The following is a 26888-nucleotide window of genomic DNA, read 5'->3' on the forward strand; positions in this document are numbered from 1 at the left end:
GTTTTTGTATATGTAGTAGTATTAATCGACAAAAATGGTGATTAATTAAGAAAGCCTTGTGGGGTGATCATCTCCTCCTCCTCCTCCTCCTCCAAAAGGAAGGGCCCTCGAGTGGTTGGAATAGTTACAGGAGAACTCAAAAAATGACTGTGTATTCTGAATCTGGGATCTAGTAGTAATTAGTATTCAATAATCCATCCTTCCTAGTTCAGCCACCGACAACATGAAGCAATGCCGATGGAGGGCAGCAGGAGATTCATTTTTTTTACACAGTGAATTAACCATCACATAACACTACTACCTATTGTTATGATACAAGGAAAAAAAAATTTTTTTTTTAAAGGAGGGATCAGATTAACTTCTAACTAAGAGTTGGTTTACCAGGCAAATGGAAGGAGCATCTTGGAATTGGTTTCTGCTCTCTTAACTTATCTAATTCATTGTCTCAATCAAAGATAAACACTAGTATCATTCAAGACTAGTGCCTTAAGGCGTGGCTAAATTCTTCTTGTTCCCCATATTGCTATGAAAAACTCGAGGAGTTAAATTTATGTGAATTGCAATCCTTTCATATAACAAAGAATAAACAATGGGGTGTTTTGTATAGTTATCTGCCTATGTTAGACACATTTAACCTCAATTCTTGGGCAGAAATCAAAACACATACCAAACCACTAGTTTGAAAGCTCTGTTTCACATGTGCTCTTTTTGCCTTATGACTAAGAATGTTAACCATGTTAGTAATAGAATTAGTGACTAGGCTTTAGGCATTTTACATGATGAGGAATGGATCAATCCTCTGTGTTATCAAGCACTTTCTGTATAGAAATGATGGGCATTTGTTTCAAATTGTAAAGCTCATTTTGTGATCAATACAAGATTAATATCGTTTGGGGAGAAAAAAAAAATACTAGGAACAGAACTTGTACATATTTCTTGGAGGTACTTATGATTGACCAAAGAAGTTAATAGCAGTAGCGTTACAGCTTGCTGTTCACGAGAATAAATGTTTCATAAAACATCAACTGCATTAGATTATCCATACATACAAGATAAGCTGATAAGCATCAAGTTAATGAAGATACATAGCAGGCAGCTTGGCCTTGAATGGAATCTATTTCCTGACAAGCTGACAAAAGTTACCTTTTTGGCTTGCATCATTTGTTGCTGCGTTAGTCCGCAGATAAACATAACATAGTGATTAATTACTATGCAAGAACATTAATGTGGATGTGATCGTCCCCTCACCTAAAAAAATAAAGGGCGATGGCTGGTAGAAATTGGGTTTTTAATTATGGGTGCTTGATTAGAGCAATGACAATGTTTTGAATAACTAATTCACAAGTTGTCCTGCTCCCTACTTCCTAGTCCTGAGACAATAATACCATATGTTCAAATGCCTATAAGTTGGATGTCCCTCGAAACTTAAAGAGTAGGGAAAAGCTGAATTCAGATTGAGCAGGATAATTGGGAGTTGTCTACATCTTCCCGCGTTACTACTACTACTACGTGCCCTTATAAGGACACTCTTGATGACAAAAACTTTTTTAAGTAATGGAGTATCATCTAACTACGCTATGTAACGGAGTTCTTCTTATCCATGAAGTTTTTGTTTAGACAGAGAAGATGTCTATCCAAGTAATCACCAAGAACTTGTGCCTCCCCTCCCCACCCCCCCAAAAAAAAACCACCACCCCAAATGGAATTATTTGGAATCCATTTTACTCGATTACTGGTGTAGGCTTCATCTAGAAGTAGAACCCAGGCATCATATTTTTTCTTAACTGGAGTGGAGCAAGAGTCAGCAAATTTGGCTGCATACTCTATTCTTTAGCTTTTTCATAGAATCTCTTTCCTTACAAGGTGACAAATGTTGGCTTACCATAGAAAAGTGTAAATGTCAACATCCTCTTGATGGGATCATCATTGAGCACCAGCAGCTGGGCACCCTGATGACGGCAAGACCCTTCACAATACAGTGAGTATTCAGTCGTCTGTTCCTCCAAGTAGCGGCCTGGAGGAGCGCACAATAATATCTCCACAACCAGAAAAGAAAAGTTTTATCAACAAAAATCTTCCAGGTCTGTCGCAACTTCGATACATCAAACTCTAATGCAGTCGTTCGCACCCCAACCCTGTAATATACATTCCCTCATCCAACAATCAACCAAGTGTGGTGGATTTTGGATTTCTAGCCCGAGTGCTGGGAGTAAAAGTTAGTTGATTCCTATGAACGGATCAAAAGCAATAAGCTGGTACCATATGTTTTTTCAAATGGTTGCAACGGCTGACCATATTCTAAGAGTAAAACTGTAATGTGTATCAGAGAGAGTACACCACGATCTACAATATAGTCTGATTCTGGTACAGACTCGAAGCAATTGATTGACAAAATGGATGTTCAAAGCAAATCAATGGTCCATCCAAGAATAAAACTGACAATATGGTAAACCACGCATTATCTATTTGCTTTCAAACATAATCATTCAATCAACAAAGACAAACACGTCCGGAATATGAAATACAAAAAAGAAAACAAGCAGTGATAAGACGAGGAATGGTACACAATACGATTGGTTTGATATCAAAACAACAAAAGAATATAACCATTTATAATGAATTCCATGTCTTTGACAATCAACAACATGAAGAACAAGTGGACCCGACCAAAACTGTGACAAGAATTGTCATACTGACAATTCTTACATCCCCTGCTTAAAACAAAATCTCAAGCCACAATGACCAAACCTCCCCTCCTACCAAGTAAAACTGTAACACTCGATATACACATTCTACAGGAAAAAGGTCTGTACTTTACTCGCATAGCTTCACACTCTGACCAGGCAACCAACATGAGGTCAATGCATAATTTCATGCAAAATTGAATGCGGTTGAACATTTATGGCATGCAAAGAATTGAGGAAAAATATGATTTGACACAAGGCAACCCCAAAGCCATGAACAAAAGTTCTACTGTCAGCCAACTTGCTATGATGACAGGATGGATTGCAAAGCTAGCTGCTGCTGAGGCTGCAAAGATGACCAAGTTGATGCCAGGTCGGAAGGAGGCAGCGTCTGTTGAAGCTGCCTCAATAAATTAACCATTCTACTTGCAGTTTGCTCTGTAGCAAGGTCCTTCCCCGCACAGAGAACCTGCAGCACAAGCAAATAGGAATCACAGAATATCCCGAATGTGGCACGCATAAAAAGTCTGAGGTCACCACAAGCATTACGGAAGAGATTAAAAGTTGTTCCTAATTTTCAGATTCCATACTCTACAATAATGAAAATATAAAGCAGGCCACTTAAAACTTTCCATGCCTATGCATTCAATTGAACACCACAAAAGCGTGCACTCACTTCTCACCCCAACCACAAACATAAACCAGTCAAACCATTCACGCAGCACACCTCCAATTCACTGTGCCACCTTCAGTAACATACCACAATTATCTGTCAAACTCACCAACCACCTTATGATCCGCCACCAAGATACCCCAACTACCCTCAAAAAGATGAGGCTACAAGACAAGACAAATGCACATATGATTCTTCAGACGTAATGTAACTGCAATCTGGTGAGCACCAGACAGGCAACTTGTACAGAATAAGAGCAAGTTTGTTGGTGATCAGTGAGCCCTTTTTCCTTCTTTTCATGCAGGAAGACACGGATCATTGGTAAAATATAGAGGAAAATAATAGCTGTTGAAAAAAACCAAAGAAGACATCATTGAAACTGCTATGGGAACGAAATGATTTCCTGGTGGTGGTGAGGTGCATTTGCAACTCGACGACCATAGCTCATGGCTTCTTTCTCAGCCAGTCTCTGAATAAAAGATTCAACTCATCCAACATCATGATAACCCTCCATACAAGTGGAAAGAGAAATTAAACACAGTTGCATGCCAGAAGATGAAATAAGAAAGCAGCCTTTTGGATGAAATGGACACTAATGGTAGGGATCACAAGTCAAGACAAATTCCTTTACACAGCTTTAGCATCATCCAAATGTATATTGGACATATAGTGCTCAAATTGTAAGTAAAATGAATAATTGAAAGTACAAAACCAACCTCAGCGAACACTGAAACAATTTTAGGCAAATATTGATTGTTGGGACCTAGAAGTTCCCTGTCTGATCTGCAGGAGGAAAAGTGACAGGTCATTTAACATTTACTAAACTGGGAAAGTGGAGGAGGAAAAGATCACAAATTAATTTAACAGCATGAATAACACAACAAAATCTAAATCCCTTGCCTTTCAACCATTGAACAAAGCTGTTCGTGAACAACTTTAGCTTCAATTAGATCCCCTTTTATTGGCAAACAGCTCAGCCATGCAGGAACAACCTGGAAAGAATGAATAAGTGGTAAAAATTGTAGGAAAAGAAATATTGAATTTCTGGGCAGCAAGCACGCCCTAAGCCAGTGTGGATCTGGAAGAGAATTTGATTGTTAATTATTATTATTGTTCTTATTTACCTAGGTGGAAAAGGTAGTCTTTCTTTCAGGCAGAAAAGTAAACAGACAACAACAAAGTCAACTGTAGCTTTTTAACATATCAACCTATAGGAGTTTCCAAATTCAATTAAGCAACAAGAGTTGTTGAAATTGCTTATAGACTAAACTTTAAAGAAGTTGGTGCTTGACACGCTTAATGAGTAACCTTCAAGACACAGCATCATACTTTTTCTCTGAAATTATCTGCAGAAAACAACATTCCATAAAACACAATCATTAAATTCTACCCGCTACTTTGAGCCTAATTAACTTAAAATATCATCATCCTCTAAAGCATGCAAACATCCTCATTCATTTGTCCCTTTTTGTCTTCTTTTTGCCCCCTTATATGTGTGTGTGTATATATATATACACTTCTTTATGATTAAGCAGGGACAAACAAAGGATGGCGAGAAAATGAAGCATGCAGACCTGAGCCGAGTCGATACTATCTCGATGAAACTGGCATATCTTCCCAAGTGCAGAAACAGCATTGTCGTATGCCATCACATTTTCAGGCTGATGGGCATCAGGATGCCGTATGACCACATTTAACCTTGATAAAGCCTCTGGATGGAGTCAAATCAACAAATCAATGACATTTAGCAGCCAGTCATAAACCAACAAAAGCCAAAAGGAAACAGACCATATCACGTCAAAGTCCAGAAATATACCTCCAACAAGAGGTTTGAAAACAGTGCCACCAAACTCTGCACATACGCCAAGTCCATAAACAGCAGCCTGTGTACATCAAAAACACGGTTCAGAGACTAGTAGAGAAGCAACTTCAAAAGTATTCTATAGAATGGCAACCCACGTATCCTAAAAACAACAATAGCATGTAATGAACCAAATATCCCAAAAGAGGACTTGGGAAGTTATTTTCTACAAATTGTACCATATTTCTACGAACCTGTCTAACATCCGAGTTATCATCATTACAAGCTTCCAAAAGGAACGGAAGATGTGTGTCATAGTACCTGGTTGACATGCTCAGAGACAATGAAATTTGATGCCTGTCATAAGCAAGAGTAAATTAAAATACAATTTGCAGATTGGACACATACTTCAAAGCTGCTTCACGGCACTGTTCTGCAACATCATCAAAGATGCAAATTGCTATCCTTCTCTCTTCAGGAGTTTTATCCTTTCCCTGCATTAGAAGAGCGCACACAAATTTTGTATTCACTCTATGTCATGGAAGGCAGCTATAAAAATGTAAAGCAGGTGGAAAAATGTTGTATTCAGTCTATGTCATGGAACAACCTCCATTTAGAACAAACACCCTTCTCTTAGAACCTCCGATTGTGTGTGTATGTGTTTCTTCTTATGTAAATTAGCTATCATTAGCCTCGATCGCTTACACCAGAACTTAACAAATTTCCAGCAAAATGGTGGCAATAAGTGATTTTTCAGCCTTAAACTCCTTAATTTGTAACTAATCTAACTCCAACACAAAGGACAATCATTATCTCCTTTGAATATTCATCACTTAAAGGTGATAATACCCACTAACCCAAGTATATTTGCATTTGGATTTCTTCAACCCAAAAAAAAAGAACATATATGAAGGGGCTATCATGATAGCCAAATGGATGAATGCCTCCTCCATGGTGCTGGAATATAGAGATTTGACTCTTGATGCACATCCCACAGGGTACTTTTAATGCAACAACTAAAGACTTCTGATTCTTCACTCGCTAACTCTTTTTTCAAATAAACTAATCTACTAAAAGCTAAAAGGCGCTAAAATAAAAAACAGATGAGGTAAAAGTTCTGCATCTCATCTGAAAATTTCACCATATTCCCAACAATTAGGAGTTGAAGAAGTCACGAGGCAAAACTTACCCACATAGGCATTAAATATGACGACAACTCGTCAAAGAAAGGCAAGAAAGAAGCCTTAAATGTCTTGATCATTGTTCCCAAGATTTCACCAATCTGAACAACAATGATGAAGGAGATGATCAAACGATTACGGCAAAAGGTAATTTTGTGCCAATTACATCTCAACACAACCAAAGAAGGGAAAGACAAACCTGATCAAACACTTCCTCTTCTTGCTCGTTCTCCTCCTTGAGCAATTCTCCTTCTTCTGCATCAAAATCTTCAGCTTTAGCTCTCTCTGCTCGTTCTCTTTTTCTACTTGAGCTTGCTGTGATCACCAGTTTTATCTCCTCCACAATGCTTCGGACTTGGTTTTCATCAAGAAGGGGTCCAGAAATCTAAAAACAAAGTTAAAAAAGCAAATTACAGGCTCTTCTAAACTCTTAAGAGAGATTCAGACACCTCAAAAAAGAAACAAGAGAATCAATTCAGAAATAATCTCCACATGCAACCCCCTTTTCCCTCCCTATTTTTTCTTTTATCTGTTTCAACCTTCCTTTCAGCATTCTTATCTCTCCCATACAAGCAGACATAGAGAAGAATTACCAGTCGTGCTTGCTCTGATTTGTTATTTGACTAGGTCAACTACTTGCAATGACACAATTAATTACTCAACACCTAGCTGATTTAGATGCTAGGCCAAAAGCAGCAGCATCAAGTAAAATAGGACTTATATCCAAGTGTTTTCAAAATCTCATAGGACAAGATCTGAAGACGCATATAAGTAAAATGACAAGAAATGAAGGCATAAGACACAGAAAAAAGCCATTCCAGCTCATGCAGATCAATCACGCAAGGAAACAGAAAGATGAATAGCAGCAAGTAATCACAATAACCAAAATGGAGAAAATTTAAAAGTGATACTACAGCTAAGGACAGTTGCAATCAGGTATAACTGTTTATTCTACTAGCTGAAATCACAGGAAAAGATACATACGATAAGGAATCTACTGCCAACTGCAAAAATCCAATGTAACATAAACATCAACAAGAACAAAGACCAACCTGGAGGCATTCATTCAGTGCATCCAACATATTTGCACAAATTTCCGTATCAGGCTCCTGCACAACTTGCAAAAAATACATCTCAGTATCCCACAAACGAAGCATTAGAGATATACAAGGATGTCGAAATAGAAGAATTTACAACTAAAACCACCTTATGCAAAGCCTCCACCAAAGCTGGCACTATATAGTCAGATAACTGTTTGACATATGTTTCATTACGACCTGAAGCAATCCCTTTCTCCACAGCCAATTTTGCAGAGCGCAACAGCTCAGGCATGGCTGCAACAAATGATTACGTTTCAAAGAGCATGAAACTTTTAATTAGCAAAGCAACACAAGAAAATGGAAGGATAAATAGAACGCAAAATTTCGAATAACCATGAAATAACAATCTCTGACAGTAATTCATTTCACCTGAAACAGCGGCTTTCCTGACTTCCTCATGAAAATAAAATTTTAGAAGCGGAACTAAAGTTGGAGCAACCTGTTTAACAAAAAGACCAGTAAGAGCACCATTAGCACTGAACAGTTTCAACGGATAAAAACCTAAACTAAAACATTGAATACGTACCTGATCAATCCACGGGTAGAAACCTTCCTTCAGCTCATCAGCATAACAACATAGCATGTTACAAGCAGTAGCTTTCTCCTCTAGGACACTAGTCTTGATCCCTATCCTTTTGTCCCCAAGGGTAATGGTCTCCATACTACAAGATAAAAAAAACTGTGTGAGATCCAGAGCCTTCCAAGTAACAAAAAGCCTTAAGCAACTTTAAAAGACACCTTGAGAGTGCAATACCAATGAGAAAAAGCATTATAATTGCCAAGATTCCAAAGCAAGGTGCAAGTAGCAAACGCAAGTATTTATATTCATAACAGACCAACGAACGTAGGCAAGAACTGTCCATTCAAATACCTTGCAATAATTTAATCCCAAACATGCCTTTGTTTGCCAGACTAATTAAGTAACCATAAAACATTTTTTAAAAAAAGGGACCGAAAAAGCCTCTTATTCACCAATCAAGCTGAGCAGCTGCTATTGAACTTTAGTTCGAAGTTTTCAAAAGCTTTCTGAGAGCACAAATATAAATCTCAAGACACTGAACTGACATCCTATGAGGAGTTAGAAGGCTTCTGTGGAGATTGCTTGATGTTTGACATGAAAAGTCAAGTTGGTTACACCATGGACACAAGTGGGTACAAATTGCTTTGCAAAAATGTAAATTTCCCAGCTCACACCAGATGAGTTACTTGGTAGCATATGACTTCAGACATCTTTAATAAACTAATTCTTTTAGCCGCTTGCAAGCCTCACTTTACACCCATAGGAGTAGCAACAAAAATGGTAGGTTGGCAGCTTCCAAAGGGTTAATAAAGTTAAGTCTGATGAGGCAAACTCAAACTAACACAACCATCCCAGGACCATGGTAAGTTCATATGGAAGAACTCATTTCTCTTTTCCTCCTGGAGCTGGGGTGAAGACAAACATCAAACCTAGACATGGTTCAAAAGAATCAACAATCTAACTTTGATAACATTCCACACCTGAGTGCTACAATAAACTTCCCCAATCCAAACATAAGGGATCTTATGCAGCACAACTAGCAAACTACATTATGCTCTAATTCGAGCACTACCACTCAGATAGCAAAACCACGCAAGTTCATAAAAGCTCAATCACAAGAAATAAAGAACATTGACCACAACCAATGCCATCAGAGCTAGATGGACAAATAGATAGAAGAAAAAAATCACAAAGATCAAAATAAAAGCTACCTGCATTGACTGTAATTAACTAATGTTGAAAAAAAGAAAACAGAATTCAAAAATAATGTGAAAATGATTCATCGTCAGGGTGAATTCCAAGAAGAATAAGACCTTTCATCATCAGATTCATCAATTTCGTTATCTGAATCTGCAGATGTTATGGTCACATCAGGCTTAAGTTGAGCTGATTGAAGCAAAGGAGGCATAACTACACTCATGTAAGGAAGAAAATCCTGCCCCAAGCACTTGCAAAGTCGGGCCCATGCCTGCCACAGAGTTATATGCTCATTAGCATTTGAACAAGCTCCAGCGTCTAAAACAGATTAAAGGGAGAGGGAGGATGGTAACATACTTGAAGCATGTAGCTAGTAGTTGGATCATCAGTCTCCATTTGAGATCCTTGCAGAGACATCAGCACTTCCATAACCTTTGCATAATGGAAGATTCAGATGTTATGTTATGTCATGATCATTGAATCAGTTAAAGATAACCCAAATTACATTCCAAAAGATAGTTCAGAAAGCAGCTACAATGACAGCCTCATCTCATTTTTGACAGGCCAAAGAGTAACAAAAGTGTAATCAAATTTCAATTCAAAGAAAAAAAAAATCAAGTGATAGCACTAGTCATAATTAATAACCTGTTCAGTAACATGCGAATTTACCAAGATGCCAGATAAAAGCAACACAATTGTTGCAATACATTCCTAATATTTTATTTACCTGCTTAGCATCATCTCTAAACTTCTCTTTTCCAACAGCCATCCCAACTAAGCTTATGCACTCCATGGCTTTGGCACGAAGCATGCGATTTGACTTGTCGGTGGCATTAACCAATATGGCTTTCAAGTAAGGCATGACTGCATCATAGTATTTTTGGAAATGCTCCTGTAATTACGCACATTCATCAGACTGCAAAGCAGAAATACTACCAAATCAATGTTCAATTGTAAAAGAAATGATCTTAAGATATGTCTACCTGTGATGAATCAGCAACTGAAGCTAAGGCGGTTAAGGCCCCTTCTTGCACCATTTGTTTTCCATTCTACATTTCAGATAAGAACAAAATAACCAAAAAATAAATCTTAATATTTTTGTCAAAGTTCTTTTCTAAGCACCAATGAGAACCTTTTTCGCCCTCATACCTGCAGAAGTACGAGCAATTTACTGACAATACCATCCAAGTAAGGTGTTAAAATTTCTGGAGTGCAGTTTTCACTGAAATTGAGCACTGCTGAAGCAGCATGTGCCTGCAAAATTCCCAAACAAACATATTGGAAATACAGCAGCTGTACAAACATCACTTTGATACATTAATTCGAGTATTAAGCAGTAACTCAAGTAGAATCAAAGCTTTCATCACATGCTTAAATGTCATACGCGAAAAGAGGAAATTCAGAAGAGCTAAAAAAGGTATTTCCTTTGACATGCTATTCAAGATCCTACAACTTATAATTGCGAGGTATAAATATTCCATTCTAGCATTCAAATAAGTGGTTCAAAGTACAAATATTCAAGATCCTACAACTTATAATTGCAAGGCATAAATATTCCATTCTAGCAAGCAAATAAATGTTCAAAGTAGCTTGGATCTCAGGGACCTAAAAACATATGCGAACATCATAATATCTCGAGAATATGTACAATTCTAAGAGAGCCAAAGCTTAAAAAAAGACGTTTAATTAAAAAACAACTAATAAAGCAAATATCATAGCTGCATGAAGATGTAGAACCATCAAACACTGAAGCATTGACATGGCTAGACCCAAAGGTCACCAAATAAATAGCAAATGCTCCGGAACCAACATTACCCCCCAAGAACAACTTGCATTGTCTAAAAGGAATGATAAAATACATATTATCAAACCTGCACTCTGGGATTATGGAAATCATCCATGGCTGCTGCTAGCGCAGGCAGTACACGTTGATGATACTGAACTTGCAAATCTGGGCCTAAATCAGTTGACAGCTGGCCAATTGCATTGATAGCTGCCCATCTCACCCGAGGGTGAGGATCTTGGAATGAATTCAAGACCATATTCAGTACATCCCCCAAATTCTTAATCATAACCTGCAATGTAAAGAAAAAATGTCAAATCGGAGAAGAATTCCATACCCTTCCCGCTGCATAGCAGCTGGTAATACATGAACAGAATGCAGAATTAATCTAAATGATACACAAACAAAGCTGTCGATAAAGGTCAAATTTTTAAACAGTGCAATTAACGGCTGCAAGAACAAAAGTTCGCCTTAAGAAAAAGAATACAAAATCACACGTCTAAGCAATTACTAACTAATAAAACAAATCATTCGTGTTGGTGATTGTGCAAGGCGACAACAAATAAGGGGCCAAGAACAATGTACGCATCAACATCTCAATTAGCAAATACCACCCAACAACTGAAAAATAAGCAAGCTACATATTCAGCCTTCTAAAGTAAGTAGACAGCACTACATGAACTCACTCACAAGGTCTTACCTTCGAGCAGCCCTCAGCAATTTGGGCAAGAGCAATAAGTGCAGCATGATGCTTCTGCCATTCAGGAGCAGCCAAATATACCGGCAACTGCTCAGAAGCAACGGGGACGATAGTATTTCCACCCAGCGCAATTGATAGCCTATCCAAACACTCCTGTCCAACGCTATAGTTACTGGTCTCCCCAGCATCCTCATTCTCTGCGTCCGCGGTGTGCCAAGCTGGATCGTCCTCAACATCCAACAGCATCTTCATCAAAATGGCAAACAACCTGCTAATAAACTGTGGCAACTTCCTCATCATCCCCGGAGCTCTTTCCCTGGCCTCAGCCAAAGTAATCACGAATTCAATCGCCAAATGCCTCGTACCCTCTTCCAAGGTCTCGGCCTCGGCAATCTGCAACATGGATCCCACAACATCCACCAACTGCCTCCTCAAAAACCTGGGCTCGGTCCCAGCTAACTCGATCAACAACTCCAGCGCCTCTTGAGCAGTAGCCTCCTGCGCCCCGTTCAAAGCCTCGGTCAACGTTCTCATCATGGCAGGGAGTAAATCCTGAAACCTGTCCCGATCACTAGCGCTGTTCAAGCACTGGATGAAATTAATCACAGCGCTCAACGCCGCAATCCTCACATCCGAACTGGCCGAATGATTCAAAACCTGCAGAAAAACGGCGTGCAAGTCCTTGATATACGGAACGAGCGTGTCCCCTATGTACTGGGCGAGTTGGGAGAAGATCAAAAAGGCGGACTCCTGCAATTTCGCGTCGCTGGAGGTGACGCATTGAAACATGAATGGCAAAATCTCGGGCCATTCGTTATCCGGTAGAATCGACGAGGCCAATTCGGAAATCGTGTCGCACAACTTCTTAATTATGCTCTTAGAATTCTCGTTCTGAATCGAGGTCAGGAGCACGGACTTGATGGCGGATTGAGTGGCGGGGGAAAGGCGGGGCCAGATGTAGGAGTCGTCCCGAGTGAGTTGCTTGCGGAGGAGAATAGCGGACATGGCTCGGGCCTCGACGTGGTGAGAAGAAGAGAGAAGCTGGGCGAGTTTGAGAGCGAGGGAGTTGGGATCGGTCTGCTTGATGAGATTGAAGATTGACTCGGCCTGGGATCGTTGCTCGTTGGAGGAGGACATGAGGTGGGAGATTAGGGTTTCGAAGGGGGCAGGGTCTTGGCCGAGAATCGCGGCGAGTTGGGCCTGCTGCATCTGAGTTGACTCGGCAGCCATGGCTCTGCGGAACGAGTTAGGGTTTTTGGGGCAGTGGGGGGTGCAGTTGGTGATGATTGAATGGAACGAGAGAATTATGAGTAAGAAATGTGCGGTGTTTTGTGTGAAGTTGAGTGCGTGTTTTGGTGCGCGTGTGTGTGTGAGTGAGTGGAGGCGCGCTCTGTCGTTTTTGTGTTCCTCTTTTTGTTAAATATTTTTTTGGGGCGTTCGATTGGATTGCACACACTCACACACTCGAATGGGTGCCTATAAGCATGAATTTATAGGCGGGGCAAATGTGAGCGCGCGCTCGTTTCAGCTTCGGAGGAAGGGAGGGAGACATTTGTGCCTTGTTTGTTTGTTGTTAAGTAGAAAGAAAGAAAGAATTAGAGATTAGAGCCACCCACCGGTATGCTGCTACTCCCACTATTCATATTCATCAAGGAGGGTTTATGCTTTGATTGATTGATTGCTTTCCATTTGATACACTATTTGATTTTTCTTATGTTTTCGTTCTTGATTTCCATTTTATTCTAAAATTTATTTAGATGGAAAAAAAGATTTACGCACTGTTTGGATTGAATGAAAGGGAAGAAAAGAAAACACATAATATATTTTTTAGAAAATTTTGAAATTTTCATTCATTTTGATATCCCTTCTCTCTATCTCTGTCCACTTTTAGATTAAAAAGTAGGCTAACAAAAAATAATTGAATCTTATCCCCTCTTTTCCCTCCTCAAAAACCAATTTAAACCATCAAAGGCCTTTATCCCTCCGTTTCCTCTTCTTTTCCATTTGATACACTATTTGATTTTCTTTTTCATTATTGATTTCTATTTTTTTCTAAAATTCATTTAGATGGAAAAAAAAGATTTAGGCACCGTTTGGATTGAATGAAAATGAAGGAAAGGAAATGAGAGGACTCTAATGGAAAAGAAAGGAAAGGAGAGAAGAGGAAATTTGAGTCAATCTATCTTTGTTTGAATTTAAGAAGGAAAGGAAAATGGAATTATGATGCATTAGTTGCAATTTTTATCCATAATTTAAAAGTCTAATTTATAATAACATAACAGATGTTTGTAGAAAAATTTTGAAATTTTTGTTAATCTAGGTGTCTCATTCTCTCTGTTTTTGTCCCCTTTTGATGAAAAAGTTGGCGGATAAAAGATAACTGAATCTTATCTCTCTTTTTCCCTTCTCAAACACCAAACCAAACCAAACCAAATGTCAAAAACCTTTTATCCCTCCGTTTCCTTTTCTCTCCCTTCCATTCTTGCAAAACAAATAATGCCTTTAGGATTGGAAAGAAAGGATTTGATTAAATGAGTGTGAAGCTTTAAAAAGATGAGAGGAGATAAAGTAGGGGGGAAATCGATAATGGTGGGGCTAAACAAAGGGCATGGGTGGAAAGATTCAAGTTTAGATGTGATTTTGCGTCATTGGGTGTCATGTAGAAGAAGTGGTAGACTAGTAGTATTGTGCGGATATGGAATTTTAGTAACAAAAGAAGAACTAAGTCCCTTTTTTATAACTCGGTTCAGTATTTAAATTTAATATATTCAAATTTTAACATATTCAAGTTGTTTGATAATAAAAAATTAAATATCTGAAGTAATTAAGTGACACTGAATTTTCTGGACAAAATTTGCTCTCAAAAATTAAGTGATAAATTATTCACTTATTATTGAATGTGACATATACTTAAGTGTATTAGATTTAATATTGAACAATTCAATAATTTAATAAATTCAGACTTTACACGTCAAATTTCATATTTTAGACTTTAGTTTTATCAATCACATCATCTTGAGAAGAGTCTAAAATTTTGTAGTATATATACTACTGACAAGTAAGAGTATTTAGTACTTTTGGAACAATAGAAGGCTTTTATTTTTATTAGCAAAAAGTCCTTTCTATCTTTTCCAAGTTAAGGAATCAAAAAAGCTATTGAGCCTAGTCCAATTAGCTAATGCAATAGTATATAATGTTGCAATGAAATTCAACATTAGGCGGGATTTGGCCATTTGGGTCCTTTTTCATTTTTTGGGGTGAGGGGTAAGCTGGCTGAGCTTCTCATTAGGGACAATAATAAATTGGAGGGTATCCCTGCATCATTTCATGTGGGTACAAGGTAGCCTTTATGGTCCAGAATCCCAAGTGGCACAGGGCTTTGTTGGGCTGGAATTGGAGGGAAATGTTCTCACTGTCTTTTGTTGCCTTTTGAAAGGAGAAACTGAAATAATAAAAAATATTTTTTACATTTTACCATAAACACATTTTTTAATTTCATATACATCAATAAAGTATAATATCCATCCAAACCGATATACATCAACAAAGTATAATATCCATCCAAACCGACTCTAGACCGTTGAAAGATGTCATTTATTAATTTCTAAAATCCACTCACTTACGGGTTTGTTTGGATTGAGCATTATTTTCCAAATTTTATTTGCTTACATCATCATTACAATTTCCAACACACCTTTTTATTTTCTCAATTATCTTTTTATCTCACATAAATCACATCATAAAAAGTGTTACAGTAAAAATATCCCAAATAATTTACAATCCAAACAAACCCGGTCCGTTTCATTGTCTCATCCAATCAAATTGAAATTCAATACACTACTTATCAGTAATACTCCTTGTTTGCACCATTGAAAGTGTTTATTGATTTGTTTTTTATGAAGATCAAGTGCACAAAGACAATATCAATAATGTTCTCATTGATTGACTTTTAAAAATCTATAAAACCTAAAATTTTATACTTTTGGCATTGACAAGAATGATTAAAAACCAACCATAATGAATGACGTGGTTTCCAACAAAAGAAACTTTTCACCTATCAAATTTTACCCTACTAAATAAACAACTATCTTGGTTTCAATGCAATTATTCTCTTCTCAGCTCCAAAAACATTAAAAATGTATACAATAACCCAAGCTCCAAATGATTGTCACTCATTTTCCTTTTTTGTGACAGTAGTATACAACAACTCTTGCTAAATTCTCTTTTCTTTTATGCTCAACATCTGAAGTAGACTCATGAGTACACTTGGGGATGACAATGGAAGTGTGCCAACCCTAAAACCCTTTTGATCACTATAAAGAATAAGAGCATAGTTTCGTTGTAGCTGGTTTTTTTTTTTTTTGGCCTCCATTCAACCCAGAAAAAATATACTCCCTCCGTCCCATTTTGATAGTTCTGGTTCATTTTTCACACAGTTTAATAAAAAGTAGTTAACTTTGTTGGAACAATCAATTTAGGTAGCTATTTTCCTAAAATACCCTCACATTAATTAGAGTACAACTTTATGGGAACTTGAATTGATGGTAAAAAAAGAATCAACTCTCATTAAATGGGGTAGGTTTATAGTAACAACAACTTACATTGAATAAGGGTATTTTAGGAAAATTAAAATACAACTACATTCTTTAATTGGAAAGTGGGCTACAATTTGGGACAGACGAAAAAAGAAAACAGGACTATCAAAGTGAGACAGATGGAGTACTATTTTTTTTAAAAAAATTGTATTCTAGGGTTAGCACGCTCAAGGATATGGCTTAAAAAATTGTAAACCAAGGTTAAATGCAGCTAGTGATCCTAATCTCAATTAATAGCGTTGCATGTATTAGCTCAATAATCAGAAGTGAAGGTTTTGCTATACTAACACTTTCTTGCTGTACAGCAACAAACCAACAACATATCCATAATGGCTAATTACACTTCACCCTCTTATAATTCAATACGCAGCCTTGACCGCGTTAATTAACATATGTTGTTAATATTTATGATCACTAGCATGGGACTCTAGACACTTAATTGCCAGGTCAATGCCTTCTTGTTTTCCAACAATTTTTATACGTAGACTAAAAGCTTATTGTGAGTTGTCTCATTTCATTTTCTCTTTAATGGAACTCGAGTGATATTAACACTTAGGGTGCGTTTGATAAAACTAAAGTTTGAAATCGAAAATTTGAATCAATTAAATTATTGAATTATTAAATATTATATCTAATACATTTAAGTGCATATCACATTTAGTGATAAATAAATAATTTATCATTTAATTTTGAAAACAAATTTTACCTAGAAAATTTAGTGCTACTTAATTAATTCAGATGTTCAATTTTTGATTATCAAACAGTCTGAATATGTTAAAATCTGGTTATCAAACAATCTGAATATGTTAAAATCTAAATCTATTAAGTTAAAGTATTGAATTAGATTATCAAACAGGGTCTAACTACACTGCATTGTTTTGGTTGCAAACTGACATATGGTTCAAAATTATGCGTAAAATGAGTCAAAAAGGAAGAGAAAAGTAGTACAATTCGCAATTGAACATGTGCGGTCCTATTTCATCCCTCACAAGTCACAACTGGTAATTAATGAGTTGAAATGATACCTACTAATTCCCAACTACGAGTTGTAAGCCTCTTCAGAGGGTAAAGTCTGGTTAATCTCTGTCAAAACAGAGAACACCATCCCATTTTAGATACCTTACTAACTGGCCCTATGCTGACTTCTAAAAGAGCATATAACTAGGACGTTCATTGTGGGGGGTCAAAAATCCAAGATTGAACAGTCACTCTGAAGACAATACGAACACCTAATTAACATCTATACTGAGTCTGTTTAAGAAAAGCTTTGTTTTCAATGGTATAAGCTGCTATTTATCTTCGGAACCCAAAACTTCCCTGAAATGAAGCTGCACAATCTTGTAGAATCTGCTATTTGAACCATTTACCAGTGAAGCTCTTGTGCAATCAGCTCTCCATGGAGATGTTACCCTAGACAGCACACCTCCTTGATCAATATGCTCTTGATAACCCAGCAGGAAACAGCATTCTGATTTCTGAAAGAAATGCAGGGAAGAACTAACATGGATAGAACCCTGACCTTCAAATATGACTAGCATCCTGGCGTGGGTCATTGAATTACAGACAAATCCGTGGTAGCATATTCTAAGTTGAAGAGTTGAGTATTCCAGCTAAGCGTATTTACTTAAATGGCACTGGAACACCTATCTCCTTATTGACGATAGCCATAGCCAAGTACCGCGTACCCATTCCTATAGGTGTCTGCTCATCAGGACCCTCCCAAAATGGGGCTTCACCTTCGCCAACCAAACGCCAGTAGCCTGTCCTCAGGGAATCAGCTTGTTCATCTGTGCAATTCTCTAGCAATGCTTCTACTCGAAAATTAATGCCAAGAGAGCCAAGAAACTGAGACTGGGTGATTGGGCCATGGACTGTCACATTTTCTGTAAAACATCACCCTATCAGCATTTGCAAACTAGTAATTTTCACATTCTCCGTGTATTTTTGAGGTAGGTTTAATTTCTTTTTCAGATTTCTATCTCCAAAAGAAAAATAATTTAACTAAAAATCTCAGAAGATGAGAATGAGGTTACCTGAAATTTCCTCAGCAGAGTGCCTTATTGCAGTAAAATCAACATATGCACTGAGATCAGCGGAGCCAGGATTATCCAATATATTGACAAATTTGTGTTTTCGAATTGCCTGCAAAAAGCTATCATGAGTCCTGGAATAATTTTTCCTATATTAGCTAGTGAATCTCAACAGAACAATTGATATTAACATGGGGCACCAGTTTGGAAAGATTCAATAATAAAACAAACCTTATGCAGTAAAAGTCCTAATTTTACACAAAAAAAGAAAATATCAAGCAACTCCGAAGTCCGAAACACAGCTTCAATCAACCAAGTGCATGTAGAGTGCAATGACAAACCAAGGCAACAACCTGAAGACTGTCTGAGACTATTCCGTTGACTCCATAATCAATGATGAGAGCTGCACCACCATCTGAACCTATTCTTTTAGCAATTGTTTGAGTCAAATCCATTGCTCTTGGGCAAATCTCAATCTGCGAAAGCTTTGCTATTTCTTCAGTCTCAGCCCACTTGCAGCGTTTCATTAAATACAGAGTTGCAGGTGTAGGCCGAGGAGATAAAACAAAATGAAACCTAAACAACAAACCACACACCATTTATCATCAGGAAATTCAACCCTTTTAGTTAAAACTATGCCTACAAAGAAAAGGTGACATGATTCTAAGACTTACGATGAGTTTTCGTCAACATCAATCATTTTCTCATGCCATCCATGAGAAGCTCTCTGCAGACAAATCACAAACAGGGTAAACGTGAAAGGGAATAACAAGATGCAACATAAGATGATCAATTATTTCCCTTTTGGGTTTTTTTGTTGTTAGTTTATTTCAGATGAGATATGACTGTTACATCAAAAGAACAGCCCTAGAAGATTTGCTCTTCTTGATTCAGAATCCTTCTATGAGTGGATGGAGAACAACAGAGGAACCAAGAGAAAAAACGTCAGAGAATCACAGAAGAACAGAAAGCATTGAGTTATCAGCCTGAAAGTCCAGAATGGTACCATAATTAATGGAACAGTGTTCTAGTTCCAAAGGCTTATAAGAGAGTTTCAGAAACAAAGCAGCCAAAACTTGATGAGTCCCAAAATTACAAAAATCACATCACATGGCCCCTAAGAAAACTAAATTCTACAACTCAATTAATAAAGTGCAAGAATTCAGTAACCTAAGTTTATTCAACCTACCAGATTTTGCAATTAAATTTTTTCTTAACAGAAGCTCAAATGAAAAATCTATAGTTGCTAAAATTTCCAGCTATGCGTGAAGAACTTTTCAGCATCAAGTTTCTAAGGTTAGCCCCAATCAGATGCATTCACATATAAATGATGCAACAAAATAAGAGAACAAAAGTGTCAAAATAACAGTTCTACTATACACACCTGAAACTGATGAACAGGAAGGGCATCATAGAACTCATGGGCTACAATGATCGTTGGCACTGGAGAAAAAAAAAACATAAAACCATTGCCTGGGTACTTAGTTTCAGGGCTTTTAAAAACATCAATAACACATTAGACTGCTATGACATTGATTCCTAAGCACAGGAGATCTTACAGAAAAAATATGGGCAAGGATTTCCAAACTGAAACTGAACAGCCGTTATGACAAAATTTAGATATACTTCTCAAGCATGTATGCATTAGAAAACATTTCACTGAAAACAGATAATCAAACTGACTGTGCTAAATCGTAAGTAAACTAGGAGACAGGAGAATCAAAAGTAGTCATCAATGCCCGAGCACAAAACATAGCACTGTACAACTTCACATGCACATTGCACAGAAAAAGTCCATTTTGGAGGCATATTGCATTCCAAACAAGTAAATACAGTGAATGAAACATATTAGCAGCAGTCAAGCTCAGCTCCCATCATTGGTATGCCTGTTTATTTTTTTCTTCTATTTTTTTTAATAATATATCTATCAGATGCACAGCCCAAAATATCTTCTTACATCCAGTAGGAACCTCCTCCATTGTAGCATGCCAAGATATAGGACTGCCAGTCATAGTACTGACTATTTGTTTCTCCCCATCCTCACCCTCACATTTCAAGGTCTGATACTGGAGTTTCCGCAGCACTGGACTGCATTCAACCATGTGTATGTGCACAGATTCTGTAAAGTTCTTAAACTTGGAAACACCCTACAATTGCAACCTTTTAGAATTCAATAAACAATACCCAACAATTCATCAATGGACCAGCAAAAAACAGCACTCTATCTTACTCTTAGAAGGTCTGCCAAGAGAGTTCCTCGCCCTGGTCCCAGTTCAACTAAATTCACCTTTTCCGGTCGTCCCATTTGCTCCCAAGCGCACATTACCCATACACCAATCATCTAACATAAGTAGTTTAAGAACAATACTAAATCAGGAAAAAACAGACAACCCATCTTAAAAAACATGCTTTTGACCATATCAAGGTTAAAAAAAAATCACGTCCCCAAACATCTGGCTCACTTCAGGAGAGGTAATAAAATCTCCTTGAGCACCAAAAACATCCCGGTTAATATAGAAACCAGCTTTTGGGTTCGTCAAGACTTCCTCCATGTACTCCGCCACCGTGATGGGTCCACCCCTGAATTTGATGATTCCTTTTAGATTCTTAACAAGCTCAGAATCAGAAGTCGGGCCATGGGAATGTTCTGCCAAAGTTCAGAAGCCAATTATTTAGGTCATTAAGCTAATTGAAGTAATTCGCATTGAAAATTGTCTAAGCATGTAACAAGCACCAGGTGGGTTATACAAGCCAGAGCGGTCGATGGAGATTTTGGTAGATGGCGACGGAGTGCAGGGAGAGTCTTCCAAGTGTTCGACGCAAGTACTATTAGGAGTGTGTGAATGTGAAGAAGAGGAAGGAGTGGAAGTGGAGCATTGGCGAAATGGGTTATTTATGCCCGGTGAAGAAGATGATGGTGCCGCGAGAAGGCGCCGATAATTAGCGGAAGCCTGAGCTGCTACTCTTCTCAACATTTTCTCGTCCTACTCACGGCTGCTGCAGCTACAGAATTCAGGAGGATGCGAAGGTGGGCAAGACGAAATCAGTGGAAAACGAGGTGGGCGGACAACGGGGGCCTGCACGAGCCGCGCCTCGCGCGTCATATGCTTGTCGAAACTTTTTATTTTCTTGTGGAAACTCCTCCCCTCTTCTTTTTGTGGTTAAAGATGCCAAAGGACTAATCTCGCCTTACATATGATTACAATCTCTCTTGAGCCATGATTTTAATGTAATATAATGTATTCTTCTACACAAACTCGTAAAGACAAATTGTGATAATAAATGTTATTTGATTTTGTGATAATGGAAATTCCTCGTAATACTTATCTTAAGAGTTTAGATTTAATTTTTTTTGTTATTCAATTGTACTTTGCATACTATACATTTTCAAGTTAGTATTTATTACTTTAATTGGAAGTCGCCTTTAGACGGGCAAATCAGTCAAGTATCTTGACTCGAATTTGCGAGTAATTCAATTAAGCATTCGACTCGACCTTGATCAATGCCGAGCTTAAATCAATTTCAAGCTGCTCGATTGAGTTTTCAAGTTAAACTTGAGTATATATATCATGTATTTGAGAGCTCATTGAGCCCTGTCAAGCACTAGATATAATATTTAATTAATATATTATAAATAATTAAATTACTTTTTTAAATTGATTATTTGCAATATTTACGACTCTAATCGTTTGTCAAGCTTGCTAGAATTCTATTGAGTTGAGTTTGGAGCCTTCCAATATTACGTTGAGTTGAGGTCGAATTTCGTTTAAGCAACTCGCTCGGACTTGAGTATTGCTACTAAGTATCGAGTTCACATTTAAATATGGCAATACATGAACTAGACTAGACATCATATCACACAGGTCATATATTATTGTAACAACTTTCTCAATACTTGATGATACTTTTTTCATATATTAAAATTTCAAGTTTGAAAGGAAAAAATTCTTTTAAAATAAAAGTATAGTTTTTTTTAAAAAATTTTTTTATGATTTGATGTATGTGAAAATGAAAAGATAATTGAATTGAAAAAAAGGTGTTGATGAGATATGACCACCTATCCAAACAAAACCTAGTGCTGCATCTAATTTAGAGAAATTTGAGAATAAAAAACACATGCATGAATGAATGATGTATGCTTAAGGGGAACATTTAATCAAACAGGTAACAAGCAAGCCCAGCGAGCGCATCAGTTCCATGGCCGATGCTGCCCACTCCTCTGAGCCGAAGCAGCCCAAATAATAACCAACCAAGCAACGAAATTGTAAGTACATACGCAACATAATTTGACTCTCATAGATAGAAGTGGAGTGGTTATATATATATTCTTACGGTTTTTCGAATTTTTTTGTTTGGGGTTAAGTTTTCTTTCTTCAAAACTTTCAAAGATTTTTTTCTTCTCGTCTGATAGAAGAAAAGAAGAAAATCCTCCAACTTAGGTCTATTATGCGTATGTCTTCTGGGTGTTATGCTCATATTTTACTGTTATGCTTTGCTTCCTGAGTATGAAATGATGGAATTATCTGGCAATTGAATGCAAACTTCATGCTGCTATAGTTCTGTTCTGCTGATGTTTGGGGACTCTGACCCAAAAGGATTCCTTTTTTAATTTCTCAATGATGTTGGACAATGTTGCTTTCTCATAGCAAGCCTCGGTTTTGAACATCAGCCCAAATATGGGTTCCTCTTGAGTTTCACAATCTAAATCACTTGCATTTATTCTCTTGAGTATTTTTTTTTTTGGGGGATTGCATCCCCATGAAGGAAAAAGGTGCAGGGAAGACAAAATTTCGTGCTTTGTTAGTTATATATATGTAAAAGAAAAAAGAATTTTTGAAAGCTGCAAGTGACTGTTGATAGTAATTATGAATAGTTCATTGCTTCAATTGGTTCTGTGACATTACTTTGGCACATTGTTTAGAAAAGCTTGAGGCTTTACTGTATTGCATGACTATTTGTGCGAGTAATTTGTGTTTTTTCAACAGATAAACGGGGGAATTGATGAAATAGTAATAGATGCTTAGCAGGTTGTCAAGGCACTATTTTTGCAGCATTTCACCTCAGCCATGGCTCTTTGTGGGCTTGGGGAATCCTGGTGATAAATTCAAGGGAACACGACATAATGTATGTCTGAGGATTTTCTTGTTACGAGAATGATGTATGCTTTTGTTTGTTGGAAGGTCTAACTTTGCCCTACCATTGTGGGATTGAAACAGGTAGGGTTTGAAATGATTGATGCATTTGCAGAGGCGGTAGGGATTCCAATGGACACAGTTCACTGCAAAGCTCTATTTGGAAAAGGCATGTAGCGATACTTGACTTATGTATACCAAGTGCATGTGTTATTGTGTTTGAACCTGATTTGCAATAAGCATGCTTTTCATTCCAAGTTTGACAACAGGAGCTGATTAATTGATCTACAGGTTTTGTAAATGGCGTCCCTGTTTTCCTTGCAAAGCCCCAAACATACATGAATCTCAGTGGTGAATCTGTAAGTGATTCAATATTTCCTTTACATCTCCAAGGTTGACAATTTTGAATATGCTTATTATGATAAATTATGTTCCTGTGATAGCTCTAGCTGCTCGTCCATTTTCAGAAATTATATACTATATGAGGTAGTAGTTATGTTTGTCCTTCTATTTCTTCCTTTTCTTTTTTTCTGCAAAATTAGTATTATAATTTTCAATCCTTTTCCAAAATCTAGATTGAGCAATTGAATAATGATCAACTAACACACAAGAAAAAAAAAAAAAAAGAACAAAAGAGTGTTTGAGAATTTTTGTTGACTGCCAATGAAATGATCTTTGCTACAATTTGTTGCAACGATGACTTAATCTGGTACTTGTTTTCAGTTTGTGGCATAAAGTTTCCTTTCTCACATGGTTTATATGTTTTTAGTGTTGTGAAGCATTTTTATTTGCTTTTTAAAGGATAACTCTATTGATAAACTAGTTGGGGATATGGAATATGGTCAAGATCAAAATGTTTCACAGAAAGTGTTTGTCTTAAACTTTTTTTTTTCCCTTGCTAATTACTTTTTGAGAAAATCTTCTTTTTTGTTCGTCTTTTCACTTGATATTGCTCAGCATGCAAACTATTCATTTCAATTTGTTCTGGTGATTACTTCCATGTGTCCTTTTTTTTTTTTTGGCTCAGAGTGGTCCACTTGCAGCGTATTATAAGCTTCCTCTCAATCGTGTCATTGTGGTAGGTAGCTCAATATTGACTGATATATGTTTACCTTTGGGTTAAAGGATGTATTGTAAAGACATGGTTTTGGTTGTAGTTTCATGATGACATGAACTTGCCATGTGGCGTACTTCGTCTTCATCACAATGGGGGCCATGGAAGTCATAATGGGTATGAAATAACAACTTTCTGTGTTGATATTCTATAAGATTAGTTTCCATTGTCCTGACAAGAAGTTGTCCTTGTCAACCTCCCTCTTCTAATGTGATAATAATGTTTTTGATTCTATTTATCTGGTTATGTAATGCAAGTGAAACTTGACTAAACAGCCATTGCACGATCTTGCCGGTCAACGACTTCAGTATTTGTTGATCGTATTTTAATTTGCTTGGTTGACAAGAAGGACTTCATCTATGGTGTTGGCAGAGGGTTCTTTGCCCCTTCCTGTTGTCTGTATCTTTTCCCTTTCACTGAATTCCCACAAACATGTATTCACCGCTCAAATTGAGCATGCAGCTGATTGACAAGGAGTTCTTAAAATTTATCCTCTTGGGAGTACATCCAAAAGCTTTGCTTTAGTATCTTCTGAATAAACTGCAATGAAGCAGCCTTAAATTCTTTCTTTCCAATGTTTTATTTTCTTGCCCTATCAGATCTCTCAGTTTCTAACTTGTACAATTTTTTCTGAAAGGTTATTGAAGGAGTCTACTTATCGTTATTTTAACTCTCTTATGAAAATTGAGCTGGCACTCAACCCCCTAGTTTCCTTTAGTTGTGCAAACTGCCATTACTCTTTTATACTGCCATCTATCAGGTACACACTAGTCAGACATTATTTCACAAAGTTACCTTTTGGAACTGATCAGTTTTTATTTCAATAGCTAACACATGCATAAATGCTTGAGTACATGCACACTCAGATTATGTGGGGCTTTGTGGGCTTGCAGAAGATTCGATTTGGTATAGCTGTACAGGAAAACTGAGATTAGTCTGTACTTGTTAACGTTTTATAGGCTTACAGAGGATACTGCCAACCCTCCATTATGAGTAAATTCTAATCGTTCCTATAGAAGGAATTGGTGCCCAGTAGATATCCAGACTTGTCAGTCTTCTCCTTTGTTCCTTGCACTGTATGACAATTACTAGAATAAGTTAACTCCCCAACACATTGCACAAAGGTAAAAAGCAAAAAGACTAGATCTTTAGCCCCCTGGCTGGAACTGTTACCAATGATACAATTTTTCAAAATGGTCTCTTTTTCTGTTGAATTCAGGATGTCTGACCTATTTGCATGTTTTGATATTTTGTCAGGCTGAAGAGTGTAATACATAATTTTCGTGGAAATACGTTGTTTCCTAGATTGAGAATAGGTTAGTTGCTTTCCTTTTTCCTGCTCCTCTGCATAACAGTGTGAAGAGCACAACCATTATTTCTGCACCTTAGGTATTGGCAGGCCTCCTGGTCAAATGGATCCAAAAGCATTTTTGCTGCAAAAGTTTAATGCGGCTGCTAGGGAACGGGTATGTCATTCAGAAAGGCCCCTCTCTCTTCAATTACCCTTCTTATATTGTTAATACAGAATTCTGCAGCCTGTAAGCTGTTTTTTAAGACTTATTTTGGAACCATAGGTAATGCCATGGTCCAGCCATGAAGTTGATGATTAGTTCAACTTGATTTCCGTCAGATTCTAATTTCATCAGATGTCCTGGAAGGGACAATTGTCATCAGATTTGGTTTCATGAAAATGATACATTCTGTATTTGACTTTGTTTGTCTCCTTATGCTGGCTGCAGTTTGTTTCATTTTTTTTTTTTGTGGGTATCCTTTTCCATTTTGGCGATCGTTGATGACATTTACTTCCATCATGCTTCCCAAATGAATTTCTCTGAGCAATATTTTTCATTTCTAACTTTTGAAGCACGAAAGGGAAAGGCGAAAAAGCTGACTTCACTTTTTGGGTTCACTAGATTGATGCTGCACTAAAGGAAGGGGCTTACGCATTGGAACAAGTCTTGTCTAAAGGCCTCACAGAAACAGCAAGACGCTTCAACACAGATCAGAAGTACAAGCATATAAGATTGCAGACTATGCCTACATAACAAGTTCTTGTACCAAAATCTTTTTCCCCAGTAGCATGTGACTTTTATTTCCCTTACAGTGTATAGACAGTTTACTAGCTACATCTGTATCAGAATTTAAGGTGACCAACATTCTTTGGCAGCCTATCCTCTATAGACATTTACCCCTCTTAAACTATATGTATTTCAATCCAAAAATTACCGCTAGAAATATGATAAATAAATAGAAGAGGCACCTGTTAATTCTTTTTAAAGACAGTAGGTATTGGAACTGCTTTGGTCTTGATCAGGCACATTGCCGATGCCCTGCAAGATACTGCATAAATGTAAGGTATTATCAGAAAAGAAATAGAA

General features: G+C 37.4%; 3 protein-coding genes across 7 annotated transcripts; 1 reads left to right on the plus strand and 2 right to left on the minus strand.

Annotated features, from left to right (window-relative positions):
* Window positions 1–2558: 2558 nt before the first annotated feature.
* Window positions 2559–13101, minus strand: LOC113687651 (uncharacterized). The gene is made up of 20 exons (XM_027205234.2): window positions 11640–13101; window positions 11028–11231; window positions 10306–10410; window positions 10140–10205; window positions 9884–10048; window positions 9514–9588; window positions 9273–9427; window positions 7966–8101; window positions 7809–7878; window positions 7546–7673; window positions 7392–7448; window positions 6539–6724; window positions 6348–6440; window positions 5567–5652; window positions 5413–5479; window positions 5174–5240; window positions 4932–5068; window positions 4258–4349; window positions 4074–4140; window positions 2559–3153 (listed from the first exon to the last, which is right to left on the minus strand). The coding sequence occupies exons 1-20, from the start codon at window positions 12867–12869 to the stop codon at window positions 2989–2991; spliced, it is 3351 nt and encodes a 1116-aa protein (XP_027061035.2). The 5' UTR covers window positions 12870–13101; the 3' UTR covers window positions 2559–2988.
* A 4064-nt stretch (window positions 13102–17165) lies between these two features.
* Window positions 17166–21382, minus strand: LOC113687757 (uncharacterized). Of its 2 annotated transcripts, none has more exons than XM_072067931.1 (9): window positions 20999–21382; window positions 20706–20911; window positions 20495–20605; window positions 20222–20411; window positions 19649–19707; window positions 18939–18991; window positions 18618–18840; window positions 18268–18376; window positions 17166–18117 (listed from the first exon to the last, which is right to left on the minus strand). In XM_072067931.1, exons 1-9 carry the CDS (start codon window positions 21237–21239, stop codon window positions 17855–17857), a joined length of 1455 nt encoding a protein of 484 aa, XP_071924032.1. In that variant the 5' UTR covers window positions 21240–21382; the 3' UTR covers window positions 17166–17854. The 2 variants fall into 2 exon arrangements, with proteins under 2 accessions (XP_071924032.1, XP_027061184.2); XM_027205383.2 differs by having other exon boundaries at window positions 17707–18117; window positions 21013–21153.
* Window positions 21383–22112: 730 nt separating this feature from the next.
* Window positions 22113–26712, plus strand: LOC113687919 (peptidyl-tRNA hydrolase, mitochondrial-like). 4 transcript variants are annotated; one of them, XM_072069255.1, is made up of 10 exons: window positions 22113–22528; window positions 23250–23388; window positions 23481–23565; window positions 23688–23755; window positions 24424–24474; window positions 24554–24627; window positions 25148–25270; window positions 25768–25826; window positions 25900–25976; window positions 26375–26712. In XM_072069255.1, exons 2-10 carry the CDS (start codon window positions 23281–23283, stop codon window positions 26399–26401), a joined length of 672 nt encoding a protein of 223 aa, XP_071925356.1. In that variant the 5' UTR covers window positions 22113–22528; window positions 23250–23280; the 3' UTR covers window positions 26402–26712. The 4 variants fall into 4 exon arrangements, with proteins under 4 accessions (XP_071925356.1, XP_071924738.1, XP_027061290.1 ...); XM_072068637.1 differs by having other exon boundaries at window positions 22127–22528; window positions 26424–26712; XM_072068871.1 differs by lacking the exon at window positions 22113–22528 and adding an exon at window positions 22551–22714 and having other exon boundaries at window positions 26424–26712.
* Window positions 26713–26888: the final 176 nt, after the last annotated feature.

The sequence above is a fragment of the Coffea arabica genome, chromosome 1c (genome assembly GCF_036785885.1).
Source record: "Coffea arabica cultivar ET-39 chromosome 1c, Coffea Arabica ET-39 HiFi, whole genome shotgun sequence".
NCBI lineage: Eukaryota > Viridiplantae > Streptophyta > Magnoliopsida > Gentianales > Rubiaceae > Coffea > Coffea arabica.